This window comes from Eriocheir sinensis, chromosome 65, assembly GCF_024679095.1.
Source record: "Eriocheir sinensis breed Jianghai 21 chromosome 65, ASM2467909v1, whole genome shotgun sequence".
Classification (NCBI taxonomy): domain Eukaryota; kingdom Metazoa; phylum Arthropoda; class Malacostraca; order Decapoda; family Varunidae; genus Eriocheir; species Eriocheir sinensis.
The window spans coordinates 10194943-10215520 of record NC_066573.1 but is presented as its reverse complement, the minus strand read 5'-3'; the positions used below and the strand labels follow the sequence as shown (position 1 = coordinate 10215520).

The 20578-nt window shown below is 46.5% G+C and overlaps 1 protein-coding gene across 1 annotated transcript in view; it reads right to left on the bottom strand.

Annotated features, from left to right (window-relative positions):
* LOC126987488 (actin-binding LIM protein 1-like) overlaps window positions 1-20578 on the bottom strand; it is a 110381-nt gene that overhangs the window by 12299 nt on the left and 77504 nt on the right. The window contains exons 6-14 of the mRNA XM_050844454.1: window positions 12314-12440; window positions 11373-11557; window positions 10383-10540; window positions 8166-8240; window positions 7430-7625; window positions 7044-7271; window positions 4810-4925; window positions 4370-4556; window positions 4022-4141 (exon numbers count right to left, since the gene is read on the bottom strand). Of these exons, the coding sequence (XP_050700411.1) occupies window positions 4022-4141; window positions 4370-4556; window positions 4810-4925; window positions 7044-7271; window positions 7430-7625; window positions 8166-8240; window positions 10383-10540; window positions 11373-11557; window positions 12314-12440 (1392 nt within the window). The remainder of the gene's footprint in view (window positions 1-4021; window positions 4142-4369; window positions 4557-4809; window positions 4926-7043; window positions 7272-7429; window positions 7626-8165; window positions 8241-10382; window positions 10541-11372; window positions 11558-12313; window positions 12441-20578) is intronic.

Below are 20578 nucleotides of genomic sequence, written 5' to 3'. Positions count from 1 at the left end.
AGTGTAAGGTAATTTTAAGGACCCATACACCCAAGGGAGTCAACCACCACCACCACCACAGATTGTCATGTCCACCACAGCACCGTGTTTGAGGGGCAGGCACCAGAGGGAGAAAGAAAAGACGGAGAGGGTGAAGAAAAATGACCACAGAAGAAAAATGGAGACAGTCAGTGAGGGAGATCAGCACGGAGGAGGTGAAGGGGAAGGGTGTGGAGAGCGCAAGTCAGCAAGGATATAGTGTGATTAAAGGGGAGTGGGAGGGAGAGAACACAAAATATTAAGGTCAGTAAGGAAAATGCACACATGCAACCAAAGACAAATAAAAAAATAAGAATACAAATAAAGAAATTAATATATGATCAATAACGACAAGCAAGCATACATCTCCTAGGTTCAGTAAGGACAGTTAACATATACCTCCCTCGGATTAGGAAAGACTGTACGCAAACGGCATCCTAGGATCTGTTTAGACAAGCATTCACACGCCTCCTACGACCGGTGAGAACAGGTACACTAACACATTCCTCTGTTAAGTAGACAGGTATACCCCGCCCCCCCACCCCACCCCTTATGACCAGACCCACAGAACAGGAGGAGACTCTGAGCGGCTTCGTCACAGGTGCCGTCTTGTTACCAATAAGAGCTACGCAACATTCAAATTGATGCCAATACATGCGTTTTTAGTGTTACAAGCACTTCTTTGATACCCTGATGATACCCAGAGCACCCAAAACATGCTACAGTATCAGTGTCAATTTGAATTTTGTGCAACCCTGAGATGAAGCTGGTCAAATTTTCCTGCTCTATGGTTCTGTCTTTGAGCAATAGACAGGATTCGACACACCTTTCTAGGACCATTGCATACAGGCACAAGTACACACCTGGGTTGGTCAGGTACACAGGCATATTTACAAACACCTAAAAATCTAGACTATACAATGTCTATTTAATGTAAAACCAGTGTGAACTATTAGGGATCACATCTAAAAACTATCCAAAAGCGTCATTGGGGAAAATGCAGAGTAAAAATTTAATTAAGTCCAATCTATATCTGCTGATGGCTTTAAACTATGTCAGCTGAATTTTTATAATGAAACCATGAGTCAACAGCAATACCCATGAACTTCAATCCCTTTTCAAAAATGGCTTTCTAATTGCAATATATAAAAGAATTGTCTCCCATTCTTAATCTAAGGATGATGTAATATTTAAAGTGTGTATCTCATGAGCTTTGAAAACTTGTCATATTGAGGAATACTAGAGTTTGGCTTTCTCTTGGTTTCTAGTTTATAAGATTACTAATTATTTCACCATGCTGAGTTTAGCTCTAATCCTTATTATCATTTTCAGTTTGTCTAGTTCTGCCTGGGTACTCACATCCATCATGCCCGGCATACTATCTCTACTACAACCTCATTTCCTTACTCTCACACACACACATTACCACTGTCATTTCACACCAAAACCTTCATGTCATTCCCTTCACTTCCTCAGTCTCTACACACACATCCATCCCATGTTGCTATGACAGAATTTTGTGTATATATAATGAATCCTGAGAGGCCTTAACAGGGCAGACATGCATTCTGATTAAAAAAACAACACTTATCGTCAATGCTAAAAAAAAGTACCATGTATTTATGAGCTTCATGACTGCATGAGAACTCAAATAATCACAGGATTAGCAAACAGAGAGATTACTAATAAAACGCTGGCAAAAACTAAGCAAGGTCATTTTAGCAGCCAAAACGGAGCACTCATTTGTTATTGGGCCAAAAAAAGGACATCACAATTGGTAACACTAACATAGGGACCAACATAAGAGAAAACACCTCAGAGGAAACAGTCACTAAAACTAATCTCTCATGCAAACTAATAAAAGACAGCAATATGCCATTCTGTTCAGAAAGTTCAAAATCATTCCAAAACAGGAATTCCAGCAGGCTGATCTTCAAAACCTGGAAACATATCTGCTGCATTTTCACCATCAAGTTGACCTTTTACCCACAAAAGCCAGAGAACGAGGACTTTGAGAATCACTAATACTATAACTTGTACTATTGACATTGAACCTAAAACTATGAGAAAACCCAACATGCAACCAAATGAACTGACCATTGACAAAGGAAATCAACTTTAAGATCTACTACCCAGTGACCACTTCAGAAACTTCATTTTTGGGGAAGGCACATCCCAACTTGACAGTGACAGTTCCTCTTAGTCTACAGTTAATGTTGTGTTATATTAGATCACAGCAACCTGGGTGTAAGGGAAGGGGGGTGGGGGGAGAGGAGGGCCGAGGGACCATCCAACATTCAGCACAAGACTGACTTAGATGTTCACACGATACAGACCTGACCGCTGCTGCTGACTATTGCCTTAGGCCATTACTGACTACTGACTTGCTCAATGGAAAGTCAGTCAAAACCAAAAGCCCTGAGCAAAGCAACTTGGCAGAAAATGTCACTCAAATGCTTAAACTATTGCTCCTTCACTCTTAACACTACACATCTTAAAAACTAGGATAAGCTCGCTAACCTTAAGTGTGAGGCTTTCATACTTCATTGACCATACAAAATACTAAATGGTTCAAAGACTAATATTCACAAACAAGCCTGCATTGATCAGAAAAAAACATTCAAAGGAAATCAACATTTTGGTATGAACCACTGCATAGGTAAATAAATATTCCCATAGTAAAAACAAGTGTTCCATGTCCCCTTAATGCTAACAGTAAGAAACATGAGCCATTACCACAACGGAACGCTTTATGGGGATATGTGAAAGGCTTTACGCTGCTGTTAAATTAAGCTCCTTTAAACTCCGCAAGTCAGTGATGTAACAAGAAGGAAGAGAGTCCTGGAAGGGTCTAGGGTCGGTATTAAGACACTTTCGCTTCTCACATCAGCTATTTTTAAAGGTCAAAGAGGGGGTCAATCGGGTTCTAATGAGTGTTTCTTCAGGTTCACGGTACAGAGGAAGGGTCACACTACCACCAGGGTCATGAAACTACTCCTGGAAATCCCCACAGCTCCTACGAAAGCCTTGTCAAATAGGTGTTCTTGGGCAATGAAATGTCTTATAATACAGGTTCTAATGAGTGTTTCTTCAGGTTCATGGTACAGAAGAAGGGTCACACTACCACCAGGGTCATAAAACTACTCCTGGAAATGCCCACAGCTCCTATGAAAGCCTTGTCAAATAGGTGTTCTTGGGCGGCGAAATGTCTCATAATACGGGTTCTAATGAGTGTTTCTTCAGGTTCATGGTACAGAGGAAGGGTCACACTACCACCAGGGTCATAAAACTACTCCTGGAAATGCCCACAACTCCTATGAAAGCCTTGTCAAATAGGTGTTCTTGGGCAGCGAAATGTCTTATAATACGGGTTTTAATGAGTGTTTCTTCAGGTTCATGGTACAGAAGAAGGGTCACACTACCACCAGGGTCATAAAACTACTCCTGGAAATCCCCACAGCTCCTACGAAAGCCTTGTCAAATAGGTGTTCTTGGGCGTGAAAAATGTCTCATATGAGGTTTCTAATAGGTGTGTCTCTTCAGGTCATGTACAGAAAAGAAGGGTCTACCACCCACCAGGGTCAAATGAGCTCCTGAAAGCCTTGTCAAATAGGTGTTCTTGGGCAGCGAAATGTCTTATAATACGACCCTAGAAGCCAACCAATTAATTATTCTAGACTTTTGGCCTCTTGGTTTGCAGAGTAATAACACCAATGCGTTAGTTCACAGCGGAATATTTATCATTACACAAACTTATCAGCAGGGACAACTTTCTTTGTGATACACTTGACTAATTTGTGCCTAAATCTGCTGCTTATGGTAAAACTTGATTCAAATAGAATAATATTTCAGAGCAAAAAGCTTGGCAATCTGAGTTGGAATATTGGAAACAAGTTAGTTTTTGTGATAATGGCTCACAAAAAGGCACAATATTTATGGAACCGTCATGTGATAAATGGCCCGGCACCATGAACCGCCCAGACACACAGGTCAGGAGACTTACCGTTATAGGAAGGGATGGTGGCCGAGGACCTGCCAGTGGAGCACCGGTAGGAAGAGCCTCTGTCGAACTCATCCTCCTCGGGTCCCCACGGGCGGCTGTGGTCGGTCATCCGGGAAGGTGCTGGTGGGATGGATGAAAGAGAGTGAGGGACAAATAATGTACAGCAAGAGCCTCATATGACTAAGCAACTATGAGCAATCCTTTTTGTTAAATCATGAAATCACAAAATGCAATTATATACGGAATGCAGTAAATATTTTTTTCATGTATTGTGATAAAAGGCAAGCCCTGTACTACCATATTCTTGTATTCACCGCTTGCATTATCTTTGTGGGAAGAGATACTTACAGGCATTTAGAGATGACCCGAAGCGTAGTTTGTAACCGGGCTCGCGGTCGGCAGCCGGGGTTCGTGAGGCATTGCGAGGGTCCAGGTGAGTGGCCTTCCAAGCGCGAATCTTCTCCCTTTCCTTCACTTGTTGAAGGAACACTTTACCAATGCCTGTTGCAATCTTGCTTAGCTCGACTTCTTCCCTCTGCAATGGTGAGCAACTTTAAAACATGCCATTCTGATGATTAGTGGCACTAGGAGCATGCTGAGAGGTTCAAATATTAAGTTGCCACAAGGACACAAGGACAAGGTCACACATTTGTAGGATTATACTCATTCACAGGAATTGATTGACAGCTTTAAAAGAATGGGGCAGTGATGCTTATTATCTCACTTTTAAATGGATTGTCACTTATTTGTGGGTGAAGCACGGATAAATCTACAACACGGATACTCACCTTTAGTTTAGGATCTTCAACCAGACTTTCATCCTCCTGTTCGGTTCCCTCGTCTGTTTCGTCGATGCTGACGGCCTTGTTGCTGCCAGACCATCTCCGCCGCCGCTCTGAAACATCTGCCCATGAGGCCAGGGCCACACCCAGGAAGAGGGTTAGTCCAACACAAGAAGGCTCACTCACACCCTCATGAGGCAGGAGAGGTGATGACTGGGGTCTAGGGTCTAAGCAAGGCTACTAACAAGTGTTCCACCACCACTCAGAGCTACCAATTCTGTGACTTGCATAAAGTTAAGCCATTATGTACATCCAACATTTCTAGAGTATGTACACATTCTTGTAAGAGATTTTCTATCTAAACAGTAACTTTACAAATATTTCTGATATCGAACAGAAAGAAAACATGCAAATACATCAAAGGATGGTGATGGCTTTTTCCAAGCAACGTAAATGAAGGAGACTTTCTAAACAAACATCAACGTTACTTTGCAAACAGGACTAAACACAAATGCAGGGACTTTACAAAAGAAAAATCTTATTCACAATTCAACTGAACGTGTAACCTTAAGGAAGGCTATGAAGGATATCACTAACTTCTTTCAGTAATGAGACAACATTTCCTTGGTCATGCAACACAGGACACAACTTCAGTACTGATGGTGACACTTTATGCAAAAACTTCATATGCTTTTATGCTGGTAATTATAACAATTGATACAATACAAGGGCTTGAATTGAGCTTTAAAATTCCATCAATGTCCAAGGCTCTCCTGAGTGGTGTGGAGAGGACGACTTGTCAGGGGTAAAACATCAACCATCAACCACCTGTTCTGAGTCTTTGTCACCAGCAGCTGTTACGGACTTGGTTCAACAAAACATCAAGGTTCTTAGAAGATGGTACATTATCATTATTGCAATCATCATCATTAGCGACTGCTTCCAACAGAGGTGTGACAATTTTAACGAATGTTCTAGACAAAAAAATTGAGAGTTTGGTGTAAAACCCGAGTGTCCGGTATCACCAAAGCTACATCCCAGTTTATTGTCTCTTGCGATATGTAATGAAACAGACATGTACACTTAACCCCATACATGCGATTACCAGCCTTATAAGACATTCAAATTGATGGTTGATGAGTTGACGTGAGTAAGGGTACAAAGCCACCAGGCCGGGGAGCCACAGCTAGATATTCAAGAACCAGATTGGCTATGGTTGAAAAATTGCAGATGTATTTCCAAAACAAGAAATATTTTAAATTACTAAATAAACTAAAAAGAAGACCACAAGCTCCTACAGTAAAAGGTAAAACCCGCTCTATATACTAAAAAAAATCCACCAGGTAAAGGGGAATGAACACGCTTGCAAGGGAGACCGTGGAATAAATGTGATTCGCACCCGAGGGAAACACTCTGGCTGCAGCACGAGGCTCTCAAGTGTGAGGCAACAGAAAAAGAAGCAAGTCTCCTCCACCCCTCACACCAAATACCAATAACAAATCCATAAAATAATAATGCTGCTGTGCGCTTATGGGTAGTTTTTAGGTAATTTGAGTCACTTGACCTGGTATTTGGTGTTTATGCAAGTATTTTCGAGGAAGAACTCACTTTTTTACCCAGAAACTTTGCGGCATGAAACACTATGGCCGAGGGAGACTCAGTTATTGCTGGAGACACCAAAGCAAGGGGGATTATGGCGTGCACAGTGGTTAACTTTAAGCTGCTGGGGGTGAGGGGAGCCCTCACCACGCATGAGAGGCAAACAGGATCAATGTCTCTCTCTCTCACTCTCACACAGACAGACTTGGGACAAAAAACCATAGGGGCCCTTAAGAAAACTATCCCAGTAACATTCATTACCGTTGGTTTCGCAGCAGAATAAGAACAAATTAGGTACAAGTTCACCTGATGCTAAAAGTAGAGGTGAAATGTCAGTGCCTTAACCATCTTGTTGTTGTGACTTTGTGGCGACATGGGAAACGGGCTACAGAATTTACATATGGTGAGGAAATCATGTTACGTATCATACTCTAACACCTGGAAATTGTATGCAACTGTTAAACCTATTGCAGATAATATACACATAAATGATAGTAAGGTCTAAACCATATTTTATACACTCCAAAGAGTCTGGAATATGATTGAGGCTTAACTTCTGAACCTAATAAACAAACTTGGACACAACTGAAAATGAAAAATATTTGTAAGCCCTTCCCAGCCTAGCACACCAACCAGCTTACCGGGGTCTGTGTAGGGGTAGGGCGGGGCGGGGAAATCATCTCGTTCAATGCGGGAGACATCGCCGGATGGTGGCTTGCGTCCCCCGGGGTAGTGGGACAGGATGATGGGCTCCTCGTTGTTCATGTGCGGGGATTTGGGCCTCGGCGTGTCGGACTGCATCTGGTCCACCAACACCCTCATCCCCAGCCGGCTTGAGGTCTTGGGCAGTGAGAGCTTCCGGGAATCCGCTGATGAAGGGTAAGAGTTGTTATGATGAGTGATAGTTATAATGTTGTGATTCAGCATGTTTGGCTTGGTTTCTGCTGCACTTTTTTTTATAAGTTTACTGAGATCAGGGATGTAGGTGTGTGTTAAAATACCGACACATTCAACCCATCAGACTCACTTGGTGGACGGTGGAAATGTGGCGACTTCGGTGGAGGACGGTCGTATGGGTCCAGTGGGCGCTTGAGGTACCCTTGGGAAGGCTCGGCAGTGAGATATGAGTAGGTGTAGATGCGCGTGATGTCAATGGGGCTCTGAGAGGACTTGTACTCCCTCAGGATCAAGCCCGGTGAGCAGGTGCGGTACGGGCCTGAGAACTGCAGGTCAGGAGGGACGTTAGACAGCTTGCACATGTGCTGAGGAGCTATGAATGGCTGACAGGAAAGTTGGGGTGAATCATGAACAGATTTTATATATTGAAAGAGAATTTGTGTTTTGTGGACATCCATACTGTGCTAATGTGCCACACTAAGGAAAGCAATACTAAATTCTGTTGCACAGTGATAAATATACATAATAATTATAACAAAAGCTTCTTATTCTTGAGATAAAAATGGATACTTTGAGGGAGGAAATTTCACAATAAAAGGAGACATAGTAATCCCTTTTGTCGCTGAAGCCATGTTAAAAAAAAAAATTTTTTTTACAAATAAAGAAAACCAACAAAGTGTGAAAAACATAATTAAATACAATGCTTGTGAGTTTTCTTTCTCTAACTTTTGATCTGTTTAATAAAACAAACATTAGAGTTTAAGTAAAAAAATCTATTCTACTTCTAGATGTGTGCAAACAGAAAACACATCCAAGTATTTTGTGGCTCAACACAAAACTGAACACGAGCTGAGTGAGCAACGCACCTTCCGGTTTATGCTGTTATAAGGACTATAGGAGCGGAAGGATCCATTAAGACTTGGCGTGCGGGAGCGGGAAAACTGAAACACACAGTTAAGAACAAAAGAATAAAACATGCAAAACAAAAACAACTAGAAAAATAAATCATGCATAACCAACAACAATCAGACTCGAACTGGTTTTGGGATTTCTGTTCAAAATATAAAAATATGGAAGCAAAATGATGTACGTACACACTATAAAACATGCCTAAACATAACAAAAACTGTAAAAAATGTGTAAGAACATATCTATGGAAATAAAATGAACTACAAACAAATACACACGACATAAAGTAGGTCATCAAATAAAAATGCTGGCTATGCTGGGAGAAAAGATGACAAACGTGAAGACAAATGCTACAAATGCCAATGTTGTGTGGCATTGAAATAAAGATGAACCAAGGATTACAAAGAGTCGTGTACCATGACTCAGTAGTACAAACATCTGATGAGGTGTGGCGTGTGTTTAGAGTAAAGGAAGGAGAGCTAGTTGTTGATGATGGCGTGGTGTGTGATGACACGGACAACACAGGTGTGTGGCGAGGTGTTAGTGGCCGTGCTGTAGTACTTTGCTTTATTTTGAATCACTCTTGTACAACTCCTTAAGATCTTACTATTACTGTTTCTAAGATATGGGAAACTCACTGATTATATGAAAGCTTTGGAACTATTTCCCTTCAGTTCAAAGGACTTATGTTGCTTACCAAGCAGACAGAGAATAAGTGTACTTGAACAATAACAATGAAAGCATCATGTAAAAAATGCTACATCATGTCTAGGCATATCTACTGAACTCCACAGATGGTCGGCTACAACAGGAGTGTAGAAATCTACCTTTTAACAAGCAGGAAACCAATGGTCTTTAATTGTATCTAAATAAAAAAATGTTTTAAAAGGCTTGGAATACATCAAATAAATAAAAAGTGTAATGGTAACATTACATACATTTTTTTATCTTAAAACAAAAATATTGATGCTCCTACTAAAGTTTTGCAAAGGGCCAAGAACTACTGTAACACTGAGTTCTAATAAAAAAATTAAAGCATAACTACAGTGAAAGTATTTCCATCATAAATATGAAAATGTCCATGCTGGCCGTGTCCACCAGTAACCAGCTTGTTATCATAATGGCCTATGCCAGGTCTGTTCAAAGCTGACTATTGGCTCTCACAACCACTGCACAAGCCACTCTGTACAACCAGACTGGTTAGTTGGACGTTCTCAACGCTAGTTAGTCAAAAGGCACTGGAAAACAAGTTAGTATAGTGGTCTTATGCACCCTCTGAGGCATACCCTTCGCCATCGGCCTGATGATTCTACAGTTTCGATAAACTGTCAAAATGGGAACAATGTTAATGAGTCTGTCGGATAAATCTGTGAACATGTATATCATTACAGTACCTGACTTACAAGTAATATTATTGACTTTACTAAGTTCTGTAACACACTTGAATTCCTTAACAGTGATGTAAAAAAATGAATCAAATGATATTTTTTTACAACAGCTGGTATTCAGGAGGATAAGGAGAACAAAGATGAAGATAAAGAGCATAAAGATTATATATATATATTCAATGGTATCTCAAGGTTATCACACAAACCTTTATGATCTAGTGATGGAAATATACCAAGTAACAAGTGAACCCATGCAACATTCTTATATTAATAATTCAATATGTATGAAAAGTAAACTAAATGACACATCATAGTCTATGGCTGTCACCTCTCTAACATGGATAACTTATAAATTTCTGAAGGAGGTTGGGGGATGACAGAAGGTTTGGGAGGATACACTGGCAAGGTGGGGCGGGTTTGACGGTGGTGTTTGCCGTGGAAAGACTGCTTTTACACAAGATCAAGTGAAACCCAAAGAGTGCCATGGTGCATCTCTTATCAGGCAGCTTGAAATACCACAGTCTATGCCAATTGATGATCTATGACTAAACAATTATAGACCGTGATCAATTTTTGCCTATTGTTTTTGTGCTATGTCTAATAAACTAATAACAAAAATAGAAAAACGACGAGACGCGGATGAGGCCAGAGATTGCCACATTTAGGTCACGGACATAATGAAACAGTTTGGGGAATGCTATGTACATGGTGGACTTGCTATACTATCTCCTCTTCTTAACATAGCCCTAAGTGGCCCAGACTCACCCCGGTTCCTCCGCCACCCACCTGTGTTTCTGATGCAGTGGAACTCATGCCATCAAAGTCTCGCTCCCTCTCGGGCTTCTGGTCTCCGTTGACGTGGTGGCCGTTGGAGAGTGAGCCATTCAGGACTGTGCCGTTTTCAGTGGGTCCTGGGCCACAGCGAGGGTGCCAAATGGCTGTACCTGTAATGGGAAGGTCGAGTTTAGTTTTGTATTAGATAGACGTTGAGGCAAATAACCCATATTAGCAAACTACAGCATGCTTATTTGCTCTTTTTATTAACTTTATTCACTTGAAAATTATTGGGGTACATTTTTTGGGGGTTAGTCAATATAAAAATAACTTTGATGAGAAATAAGACCCATCAACCCATTCTGCCAATCTACCTCAGTATTCAGTTAAAAATATTAAGGTAGGTATAAACATTTTTTTTTTGTTAGTCACTAAAAAAATGACTTTGATGAGAAATAAAATCCATTAACCCATTCTGCAAGTATAAACATTTTTTTTTTGTTAGTCACTAAAAAAATGACTTTGATGAGAAATAAAACCCATCAACCTATTCAGCCGATCACCTTAGTAAAATTATTCAGTTAAAAATTACTAGGGTAGGTATACTTTTTTTTGTCAGTCATTATAAAAAATACTGTTTGATATGCAACACACAGATATAATGATCCCGATAATTATAGTACTTCTCTTATATATCAACAAAATCCACAAGGCATTCATACATAATTCTTTCATGTCGTGGTTTCAGTGATAACCCTGAGGGGGGGGCACATACAAAACCAGCTCACTGTAAGGCATTCTCAGCACATATTCCTACAACCAAAATCTAAGTGAAGGTTGTTATCTTGCCTACAACCAGGGCTGTGGAGTCGGATACAAAAAAATTGACCCCGACTCCAGGAAATTTTAAGATTGCAACTCAGATTCCGACTACTCCATCGACTTCGACTCCCTTGTCTACAACTCCCCCTGTAGCTCCTGCCCCCCGCTGCCATGGCTTACCCTGCAGGTACATCTCCTCCCCGTCGCCGAAGGGGTCGCCACACTTGGTGCAGCGGGCGCAGGTCGGGTGGAAGTGGTGGTTGTCGCCGGCCTGCAGCACCTTCCCGCTGATGAACCGGTTGCAGTAGGCACATTTTACCCCAAATTGGGCCTGGTAGTCCTTCTCGCAGTAGGGGAGACCGTCCCTGGGGAAACAATGGCAGCTGGAGTCAAGCAGGAAGGCAGAGGACACTTATAGCATTCCGATGTGTGAATGGATTTGTACCTTGCGGGAGATTATGTAAGTGTGATTATGTTAGGAGAGGTTGAGAACATGAACGGGCCGGGGAGACTAGGTAAAAAGGGACTGGCAAATGGTGGGAATGTAAAAAATAAAAGATGAAAGAGATAGTTAAGACACACATAGGCCTACAGTCTCTATTTCCAAACTGATAACACATGTAGCCTACTGCTTAACCCCCTGACTGCGGATTTCCAACAAGAAGACCACCAATTTAAAGGACCGGAACAAAAAGTAGCTGCTGAAATTTAATGAAGATAAATGTAAAGTCCTGCACCTTGGGAGGGAATATCCAGCACACCAATACCACATGGGAAACACTCCACTATCCACCACAGAGGCAGAGAAAGACCTGGGACTATATGTTACCAGGATACCAGTGAAGGGATATCCAGCACATCAATACCACATGGGAAACACTCCACTATCCACCACAGAGAAAGAGAAAGACCTGGGACTATATGTTACCAGGCTACCAGTAAAGGCCAAATCCGTGCCAATCGCAGCAGACGGGTTAAATACCAGTCTCGTTCATAAATTTCCTGTAGGTGTTTAATAATTTGAAATCAACACCCTCAAAATAACCTAAATTAAAATCCTCTTCTCAAAATCCCACCACCTTCCCCGGCACACAAAGGGAAGGCATTGCAGGCTGGCTTACTTTCCCATGTATTCCCCGTGCAGGACGGTGCTGCAAATGGCACACTTGAAGCACCAGATGTGCCACTGCTGGTCCAGGGCGATGAGTGCCTGGCCCTCCACCAGCTCCTCCTTGCACCCGGCACATTCTGGAAGCAAAAAGAAACGAGGAAAACTTAAAAGTATGCAATATAATGATGATGGACTGCCTGCACCTGCCTAGAAGTTAAGCATGGGCAAAATACTGAGATAGAACTATTATATAATGTGAGTGCCTGAAATGCTTTAATGATTCACGGCTCTGACCAGCATTGACTTTGAGGATGACGGACTTCAGACACTGTTCATGACTTCCTATGCCTTATGGCTGGAATGAGATGACCTAAATACCAACAACCTTGACGTAATTATAAAAAAAAATACAGTAACATAGCTAACTTCCTCGAAAATGAAGGTACAAAAAATCACACAGCTGCTCAAATCTAGCATAATTAAACTCCATGGAGGGGAAAAAAAGCGTAAACACCTGTCTTCTTTACGCAAATTACAGAATGGAGATGAAATAAATAAAAAGAGCAATGTTGGCTTAGAAGGATAAAAAGCGCAAGGCGACATCTGGGTGAGGCTGAGAGCGAGCGGCGCAGAGGAAGCGAAGGGAAGCAGCCCCGGGTGTTGCTTGGTGGCGAGGCACGTGACGGCCCAGGCACCACGGGGGACAGGCAGCGGCAGGGGTGGGAGGGGGGGGGGGTGACAGCACGTGGCGGTGGTGGTGATGGGGTGGTGGTGATGGTTGATGGTGGTGGTGATGGTTGACGGTGGTGGTGATGGTTGATGATGGTGGTGATGGTGGTGGTGGTGGTGGTGGTGATGATGGTGGTGGTGATGGTTGATGGTGATGATGGTGGTGATGGGTGGTGGTGATGGTGGTGGTGGTTGATGGTGGTGGTGGTGGTGATGATGGTGGTGGTGGTGGTGGTGATGATGATGGAGGTGGTGATGGTTGATGGTGGTGGTGGTTGATGGTGATGATGATGGTGGTGCACTGAGCCTATATATAGTTAAGCTGAAGCAGTTTCCATGTGGGTTTAGTTGAAACATAAGCGATACTTGACATTAATTTAGGAGTGTTTTAAAGTTTAGTTAATATAAGAAAACATGACACAAATTAACGGGTAAATACTTAAATAACGACCCCTGCAAACTCAACCATATATAAACTCATCACATTATTAAGCACACAATGCTGACGACTATTATGACCACTAGAATGCGTAAATAAAAATAACAGAGAAGCATATTTCCTAATTAAAATAAACCTACTGCAAACTGAAGTATATATTAATTAATCATAGGGAACGCTAATAGACATATTATACTGATGACTGGGCAGCGGAATATGCGTAAATAAAATAAAAAAATGGAGAAGCATCTATAATAATAATAGGCTACTTAAGATGACGCTGGGAAGCTTTTTCCAGCAATGAATAGTAAGAAGCACAGAGGCACCAGCAGCATGTGAAAGGAGGCGGCCGTGAGCTCTGGTAAGATGCTTTTTGTAGTGTAATGAAAGGCGAGGTGAAGGAGAGGTTTGCCCTGCCTCTTAAGACGACATTACTTAAGATTTTAAATACGTGTTGATAAGTTAGGCAAGTAAGCTGTGACTGGCAGGTTGAGAAAGCCGATTAAGTGAGTGTGTGTGTGTGTGTGTGTGTGTGTGTGTTAAGAGATTACTCAAGATGGTTATGATACGACATTGATGATGGAGTGATGCTGGATTTAAGTTATGATTGATGTGCTATTCTTTATAATGTACTAATTGTTTCGTATACTGCTTGCTAAATACATGTTACGTGCTTTTGTATCGTGTCGGTTTAATATACGAGCATAAACACTATTCTTGGGTCTATAATATATGTAAATACAGTAGGATCAATATATTTTAGAGTACGAACGAGTAATTCATAAGAGCTTCTAACAAAAAATCACCACAACGGTTCGCAAACATCCTATCTAACACACAAAAGTCCCGTTCCAACATTTACCTAAACACAGCGTGAACCTTATGATCAACTTCTTGGAGCCGTTTCTTCGCCGCCTGCAGAACTTCCTCAACGAAACTCTAACTTGGGTGTTAATGCTTACGTCCCCCGCCCCCGCCCCCGCCACGCAGCCCTTCGCGTTGGCTTCCGGAACACTTTTCTCAGCGCAGTCATCTCCCGCTACCTCATCTTTATCAACTTGCGCTGACTTGAAGGTGACGGGCAATGTAACGTATCCATCATAGCTGCCGAGCTTCATGAGATCGACTAAGGAATAGGACTCGGGGGACTGCGGGGCGGGGGGGTCGACAGCGAGGAGGATGGAAGACTGCTGACTCGGGGCTTCCGGGATGATGGATCTGTGGGAGCTGGGCGGCCCGCTACACCCGCCCGCTGAAAAGGACTCTGGAGGCGGGGAGGGAGTCGGTGTATCATTCCGCGGGGACTCGCAGACTGGGACCGTTATATTGGGCGACGTGTGGCCTGGGCAGGGATAACAAGGCGGGGTCGAGGGTGGGCTGGTAAAGCTTGCCTCTCCGTGGTGAGGGTCCAGGTGTGATGGAGCTAACCATTTGACTCCCTCCTCCTCGGCGACTAACGGGGAATCACGCCGCTCTATGGTTTCGTGAGGCGTCAGTTCCTGTGGCTCTGCGCCGTCCGGAAGCGGGTGAGGGCTTATGGAGGCCTCAGGCGTGCTGGGCAAGGAGACGCTGTCGAATTCTGACGCGTCGTCATAATATCCATCAAATGAGTCGCGTGGGATGCAGGGCGACGAGCGGCCTGCGGCAGCGAGCAATTGTTGCGGTCCATTAGGGGTGGCGGGGCGGGGGAGCGGAGAGGCGGGGGAGGAAACGCATTCTGGTGGTTGCATGTGAACTGGGTTGGCGTGTGGAGGTGACGGAGGAGAGGGAGGAGGGGAGAGCGGGAGGAAAGGGGAGGAATACTTCCATCCTCCCTGGCGAGCCGGCACGTCAGGCGGAGAGACGGCGCGCTGGGTGGTTGTTTCGGTGGGAAAAAGAGGCCCAGAGATCATGGCGTCCTGGAAAACTTTGACTGGTTGCTCAACGTCCAGTGTTTCACATCTGTAATGGTGGTGATAAGGCGCCTCTAACGCTGGGAACTCCTTGTGAGGGTCAGCGATATCGTCTCGTAGCCGAGGTGAGGGTGTCTTGAGGGGCGGCGTGTGGCTGAGGCTGTGGGGGAGGCCTTCCACGGGGGCAGATGGCGTTGCCGTTCCATCCGGGGGCTCTCGTGCCGTCAGCTTCAGAGTGGCGTCTCCAGCGTCCTCGTCACCACCACGGGAGGAGTGAAAACATCGGTGAATTTCTGATATTCCGGCCGGGTTACCTTCACATCCGACGGGCGCCACGTCTGGCTTTTCGAGAAAGTGAAAACCCCCCTGAGACTCCACGTCCCGATGGTTCTGAGAGTCTGCTGCCCCAGGAAAGGTCTCTTTGTGGATGGACAGAGGTTGAGTGAGGACGGGCTCCGTCAACTGCTGGGCGCCGCTTTCCTCGGAGGTCAGAGCGCTGGCGCCGCTACAGAGGGCGTTCTGAATCCTCTTGTAAAGCGGAACGCCAGAGCAAAGGGCGTGAGTAAAGCATGAAGCGGGGACGGGCATGCGGTGCTGCAGGGAGGCTAACGAAGGCGTGGCGGGCCCAGGCGTTTCTCTGCACCCTCGGGAGGGACATTTTGTACAACGTTCGTGGTCCTCGCCATAGTACATCCTCGACGGACTCGCGGATTTAGCGATATTCCACAGCTTCCCTAATGAAGCACTCGCGTCCGCGTCCCCAGCTTCTGGGACGCCTCTGCCTGGCCATGCCTGTCTTCTAGCGCCAGGCCGGCGGCTCTCCAACGTTATGGCAATGTCGCTTTCCGGTCGAGGGTGGACTTGATATACGTAACGGCTACAGCCTAAGGGGCCGCCAGTGTCTGGGTGGGCGGCGGGGGGCGGGCCACCTCCGCTGAGCGTCGTCGCACCGGCACCGCGACACGCCCCGCTGGGCAGCACGACATCCTCGGCGCTGGACACGGACGTCCTGCCGCCCGGATGATACAAACGCCCTTCAAACCAGGAAGAGTCACGAGGCGTAGAAAAATCCCAGGCCATCTTGGCGTTCGTTGCGGGAACTCCGTCGCCCCCCGCCTCACGCGGCTGACTCTCCCATACTCCTCTAACGTCTAAGCCACCTTTCTTGCATACATTATGGTGACCATATGTTGCGCGTGTCCCCAACTGCCACCAAACAGCGGACTCCGGCCATCGGTCTCTTCCGCTCCTCCATTCTTCTTCCTCACCTGCCCTGCAGTCACAAATATTTCCCTCGCTGTGCCTGATCTCGTTGGCAGCCCCGTGGTGAAAAGATTGTCGCTGTTGGTGGTGGAAGCAGCGAAGGCAGGGCGGGTGGTGGGCTGGCAGCGCACCCTGTGGGTAGTGGTACGGGCACGGTGATGGAGGGGCCGGGAGGGTGTGGTGATGCACAGAGGGTATTGGTAGAGAGGGTGGGCCATGGATGGGTGCTGGGAGGGTCCATGGGGCCTGATAGTGGGCCTGGTGATTACTGTCCTCCTGCGCCGCCAGCAGAGGGAGGGACGGAAGCCTGGCCCATACTGCCTCGTTGATCGAACCCAGGTCACGATGCACGACCCTTCCGTCTTTGCCACTCCACCTACTCTCCCTCTTCCTCCTCCTCCACTTCCTGGCGCGGTACTTGCCAACACGTGGTTCAAGATCGACATACCCAGCATCGCCGTCTCTGGTCGCTCCCCCGCCAGAGATATTCCAGGGAGAGCTTGTGTAGTGCTTTTGGCTCCGTCCCGAGCACCAGCCAGCGTAGCCAGTGGAGTAACAGTCCAAAGAGTCATTCGTGTACCACATTTGCTCGCCTTCCTCATCGTTCTCGTCAAAGATATCCTCGTAGTCAGTCTCACTCTCGTCGCTTATAGTTTTACAACGCTGCAGGTCTTGGGTTCCTGCCTCCTCGTGGTGAACACACGCAGGGCAGAGTTCACTTCGACAGTCATCATGATGTGCCGCGCCCGCCATGTCCCGCAAGACCGTGCAGGTGGCTTGAGGCGGCTCTGTGTTCTCTTGCAGCGTCAGCCACGGGTCGCTGAATGCGTTCCCGTAAGAAGAAAATTGACAACTTTCACCCTCCGTCGCCCCTGACTGACGGCGGCGGCGGCGTGGCGGCGGAGGTGAGGGCGAGTGGTCGTGGTGCCGTTGGGAGGCAGCGGAGGACGCGTGCTGACCCTGACTCTGTATGTTCACTGGACTGTCACGTGACAAGTCTTCGAGTCTTCGACACAGATCTCGCCACCGGCTCAGGTACTCTTCTCTCTTTTCTTCCTTTCTGTCCTCTTCGTCCTCGTCCTCGTCGCCTGAGCTGATAATGTTTCTTTCGTGTGCCCTTGATAGTGTCTCGCGGTCTCGTCCACGCCGCCCACCCTCACGCCAGGCCTCTGCCACTGACCGCGTCCCGCTCAGCCTGAACCACCGCCTGTTGTCCTCACCTTCTCCGTCCAGCCAATCACGCGTGTGTCGGAGCTTTCCAAACAATCCTTCTCCCTCTCCCGCTATTCCTCCTTTTACTCTCTTATCCGCCTCTCTTCCTCCCGTCTTACGCTTATCTCCCTCCACCAGACATCCAAGGCAGCTCAGCGATGAATGGTGGTGATGGTGGTGGTGGTCTGATCCTCCTTCGCCTGACTCCTTCTTTGCTGACGTTTCTTCTGAGGGGTGCGAGGCTGCTGAGTCATCGGGAGCCATCAGGGGGTAAGGGCTGCTGCGGATGGTGCTTGAGTCTCCTATCGCGACCTCCTCCTCCTCCTCCTCCTCCTTCTCGTCCTCGTTGGAAATCGAATCAACGGAGAGGCCGTCAGAGTCCCGAGCCAACGGCCGCCTCAGGATGCAGGTGTCCGTTTCGCTCCACTCGGATTCGGACCAAGAGCTTTGCGAGTTCACTTCCTCACTCTCCCAGAACCTTCCTCCTTCTCCTCCTGCTTCACCGAATGTCTTCTCTTTGCTGCTATTTGCCTCTATATTCCTCTTTACGTGCTTTATAATGTTATCTTCTTCTTCTTCTTCTTCTTCATCTTCTTCCTTGAGGTCCCAGATAACGTCATCAGTTTTGGGAGTCGGTGGAGATCTTTTTTCTATCTCGTTAGCTGCCATGTTTTCCTCTTGTTGTTGTTTTTGCTCTCCTCCTCCTCCTCCTCCTCTCTTTTCCTCCTTTTCTTCCGCACCGTCTGTCATGTATGTTTGCTGGCTGTCACTCGGCGCTTTCTTTGCGTTTTCTCCTCGTTTTTTCGCGGCGCTATTTCCGGACACTTTCTCGTCACCGTGGGAAGGGCAGTACTCACTCGGGGTCTCCTGAGGGGCCAAAACGCTACGCCTGTGTCTGTTTTGTTCCCTCACTGGCAGATCAGCGACGTGGGGAATGGTGAAGACTTGGGCCACGTCGGTTCTCCTCCTCCTCGTCTGATTTGTAAATGGGGGATACTCAGCGCACGTTCTCCTTATGCTATCCTCCTCCTCATCCAGACGTGTTCTTGGGGCCATCTTCACCCCCCCTATGATCTCTTTCTCGGCTTCGTTTTCATTACCACCGTCATCTGCTTCCCCCTCATCTTCCACCTGGTTGTTAGCTGAGTTCTGCGGCTCGAGGGCGAATATATCGTCCTCCAGCCACGAGAAGCAGTGTGTCACGGCCTGCACGGCGCCCTCCTCGGTGCTGAAGTCCGGGCTGATTCCTGCACCGGAGTCAGACGAGGTTAGGGACGACGACGAGGAGGACGAAGATGAGGAGGAGGCGTCGTCTTCGATCCCATTTGGCAAGTCGAGGGGAAAGTCACCGTCCAGGCTGGAGGGAGATGGAGCTTGGGCGGTTTCCTTAGTCTTCAAGTGGTCAGTCAAAGGGGGCTCGCCTGTCTCCTCGCCGAAGTCCCACTCTAAGGGTGTCGAACAGTGCACCTGATGTTCTTCCTCCGGTGTGTGGGCCTCGCCGATGCCACCATCCACATTCTTGTTGCCTAGTGACGGAAATGACGCAACCTCCGATATTCCTTCGTCTTCCGAGGGAGTTCTGGCGTGAGTAAACACCTCGGGGACTTTGAGTATTACGCCATCACGCAAGGGAGTCTGCACGAGGGAAACGTCCTTGCTTGTGGGCGCCGTCGTGTTGTCCGGTACACTGCGGGTGAATGCCCTGTGACTGCTGGCGCCGTGGACCTCAGCCAAGGGCGTCACAGAGCTGCGGAGATTTTCGTGCAGTCTAAGGCGGTGCTCTTCATCTGTCATGCCGTCAACGTCCTCTCGTCGCAGCTGCTCCAGGAGGTCCTCGCTCACCCGGACGCGAGAGAACCATCTGCCGCCCCGTCCCGCCCGCTGAGACTTCCTGGCGGAGGGCACACTGGAGGCGCCGCCCACCGACCCCTCCACTAATTGGTTTGTTGTGTCTTGCGGCGGAGCATCAACGGCTTCCATGGTGTGCCTCGCCGCGCCTTGCTTCACATCACGCTACACCTTAATTTAATGGCAGACGAGCGAGTAGGCACGGTCAGGGTTGAGGGAGTCACCCCAGGGCATAGTTTGCTTTCACCTTCAGCGACGGATTTTTTCCATTTTTATTCCTCCCCTAATTTTCGACTGCTTCGCCTCAACACTGATCTCACCTTTGAAGATATCCATTAATTAAACCTCGTTAATCTCTACACCTCGTGCGCCGTGTCGCTTCCACACCTCGCACGATCATCACCAAACGAGCTACACAACTTATCAAACGTCTCACACATTCTCATCACTCAAAACACAACGGCCTCAATAACAACAAAAAAACACTGATGGAACACTAATTTGCTTTCTCGGTATCATAAGACACTTTCGCCTCTCCCATCAGCTGTTTCTAAAGATCAAAGAGGGGGTCAGTCGGGTTCTAATGAGTGTTTCTTCAGGTTCACGGTACCGAGGAAGGGTCAAACTACCACCAGGGTCATAAAACTACCCCTGGAAATGCCCACAATTCCTACGAAAGCCTTGTCAATTATGTGTTCTTGGGCGGCGAAATGTCTTGCAATACGACTCGCTCAGTCAGTCACTCCAGCACCCGTCACCAAGATCACTACACCAACAACGTCCCCGTCAGCCCTCGCCAAAGCACAACACATTCTCAGGCACAGCGACACAGCTCCCCGCGTCAGCACCGGCACTCCCACCGCACACACACAACACCTGTTCCTCCTACACT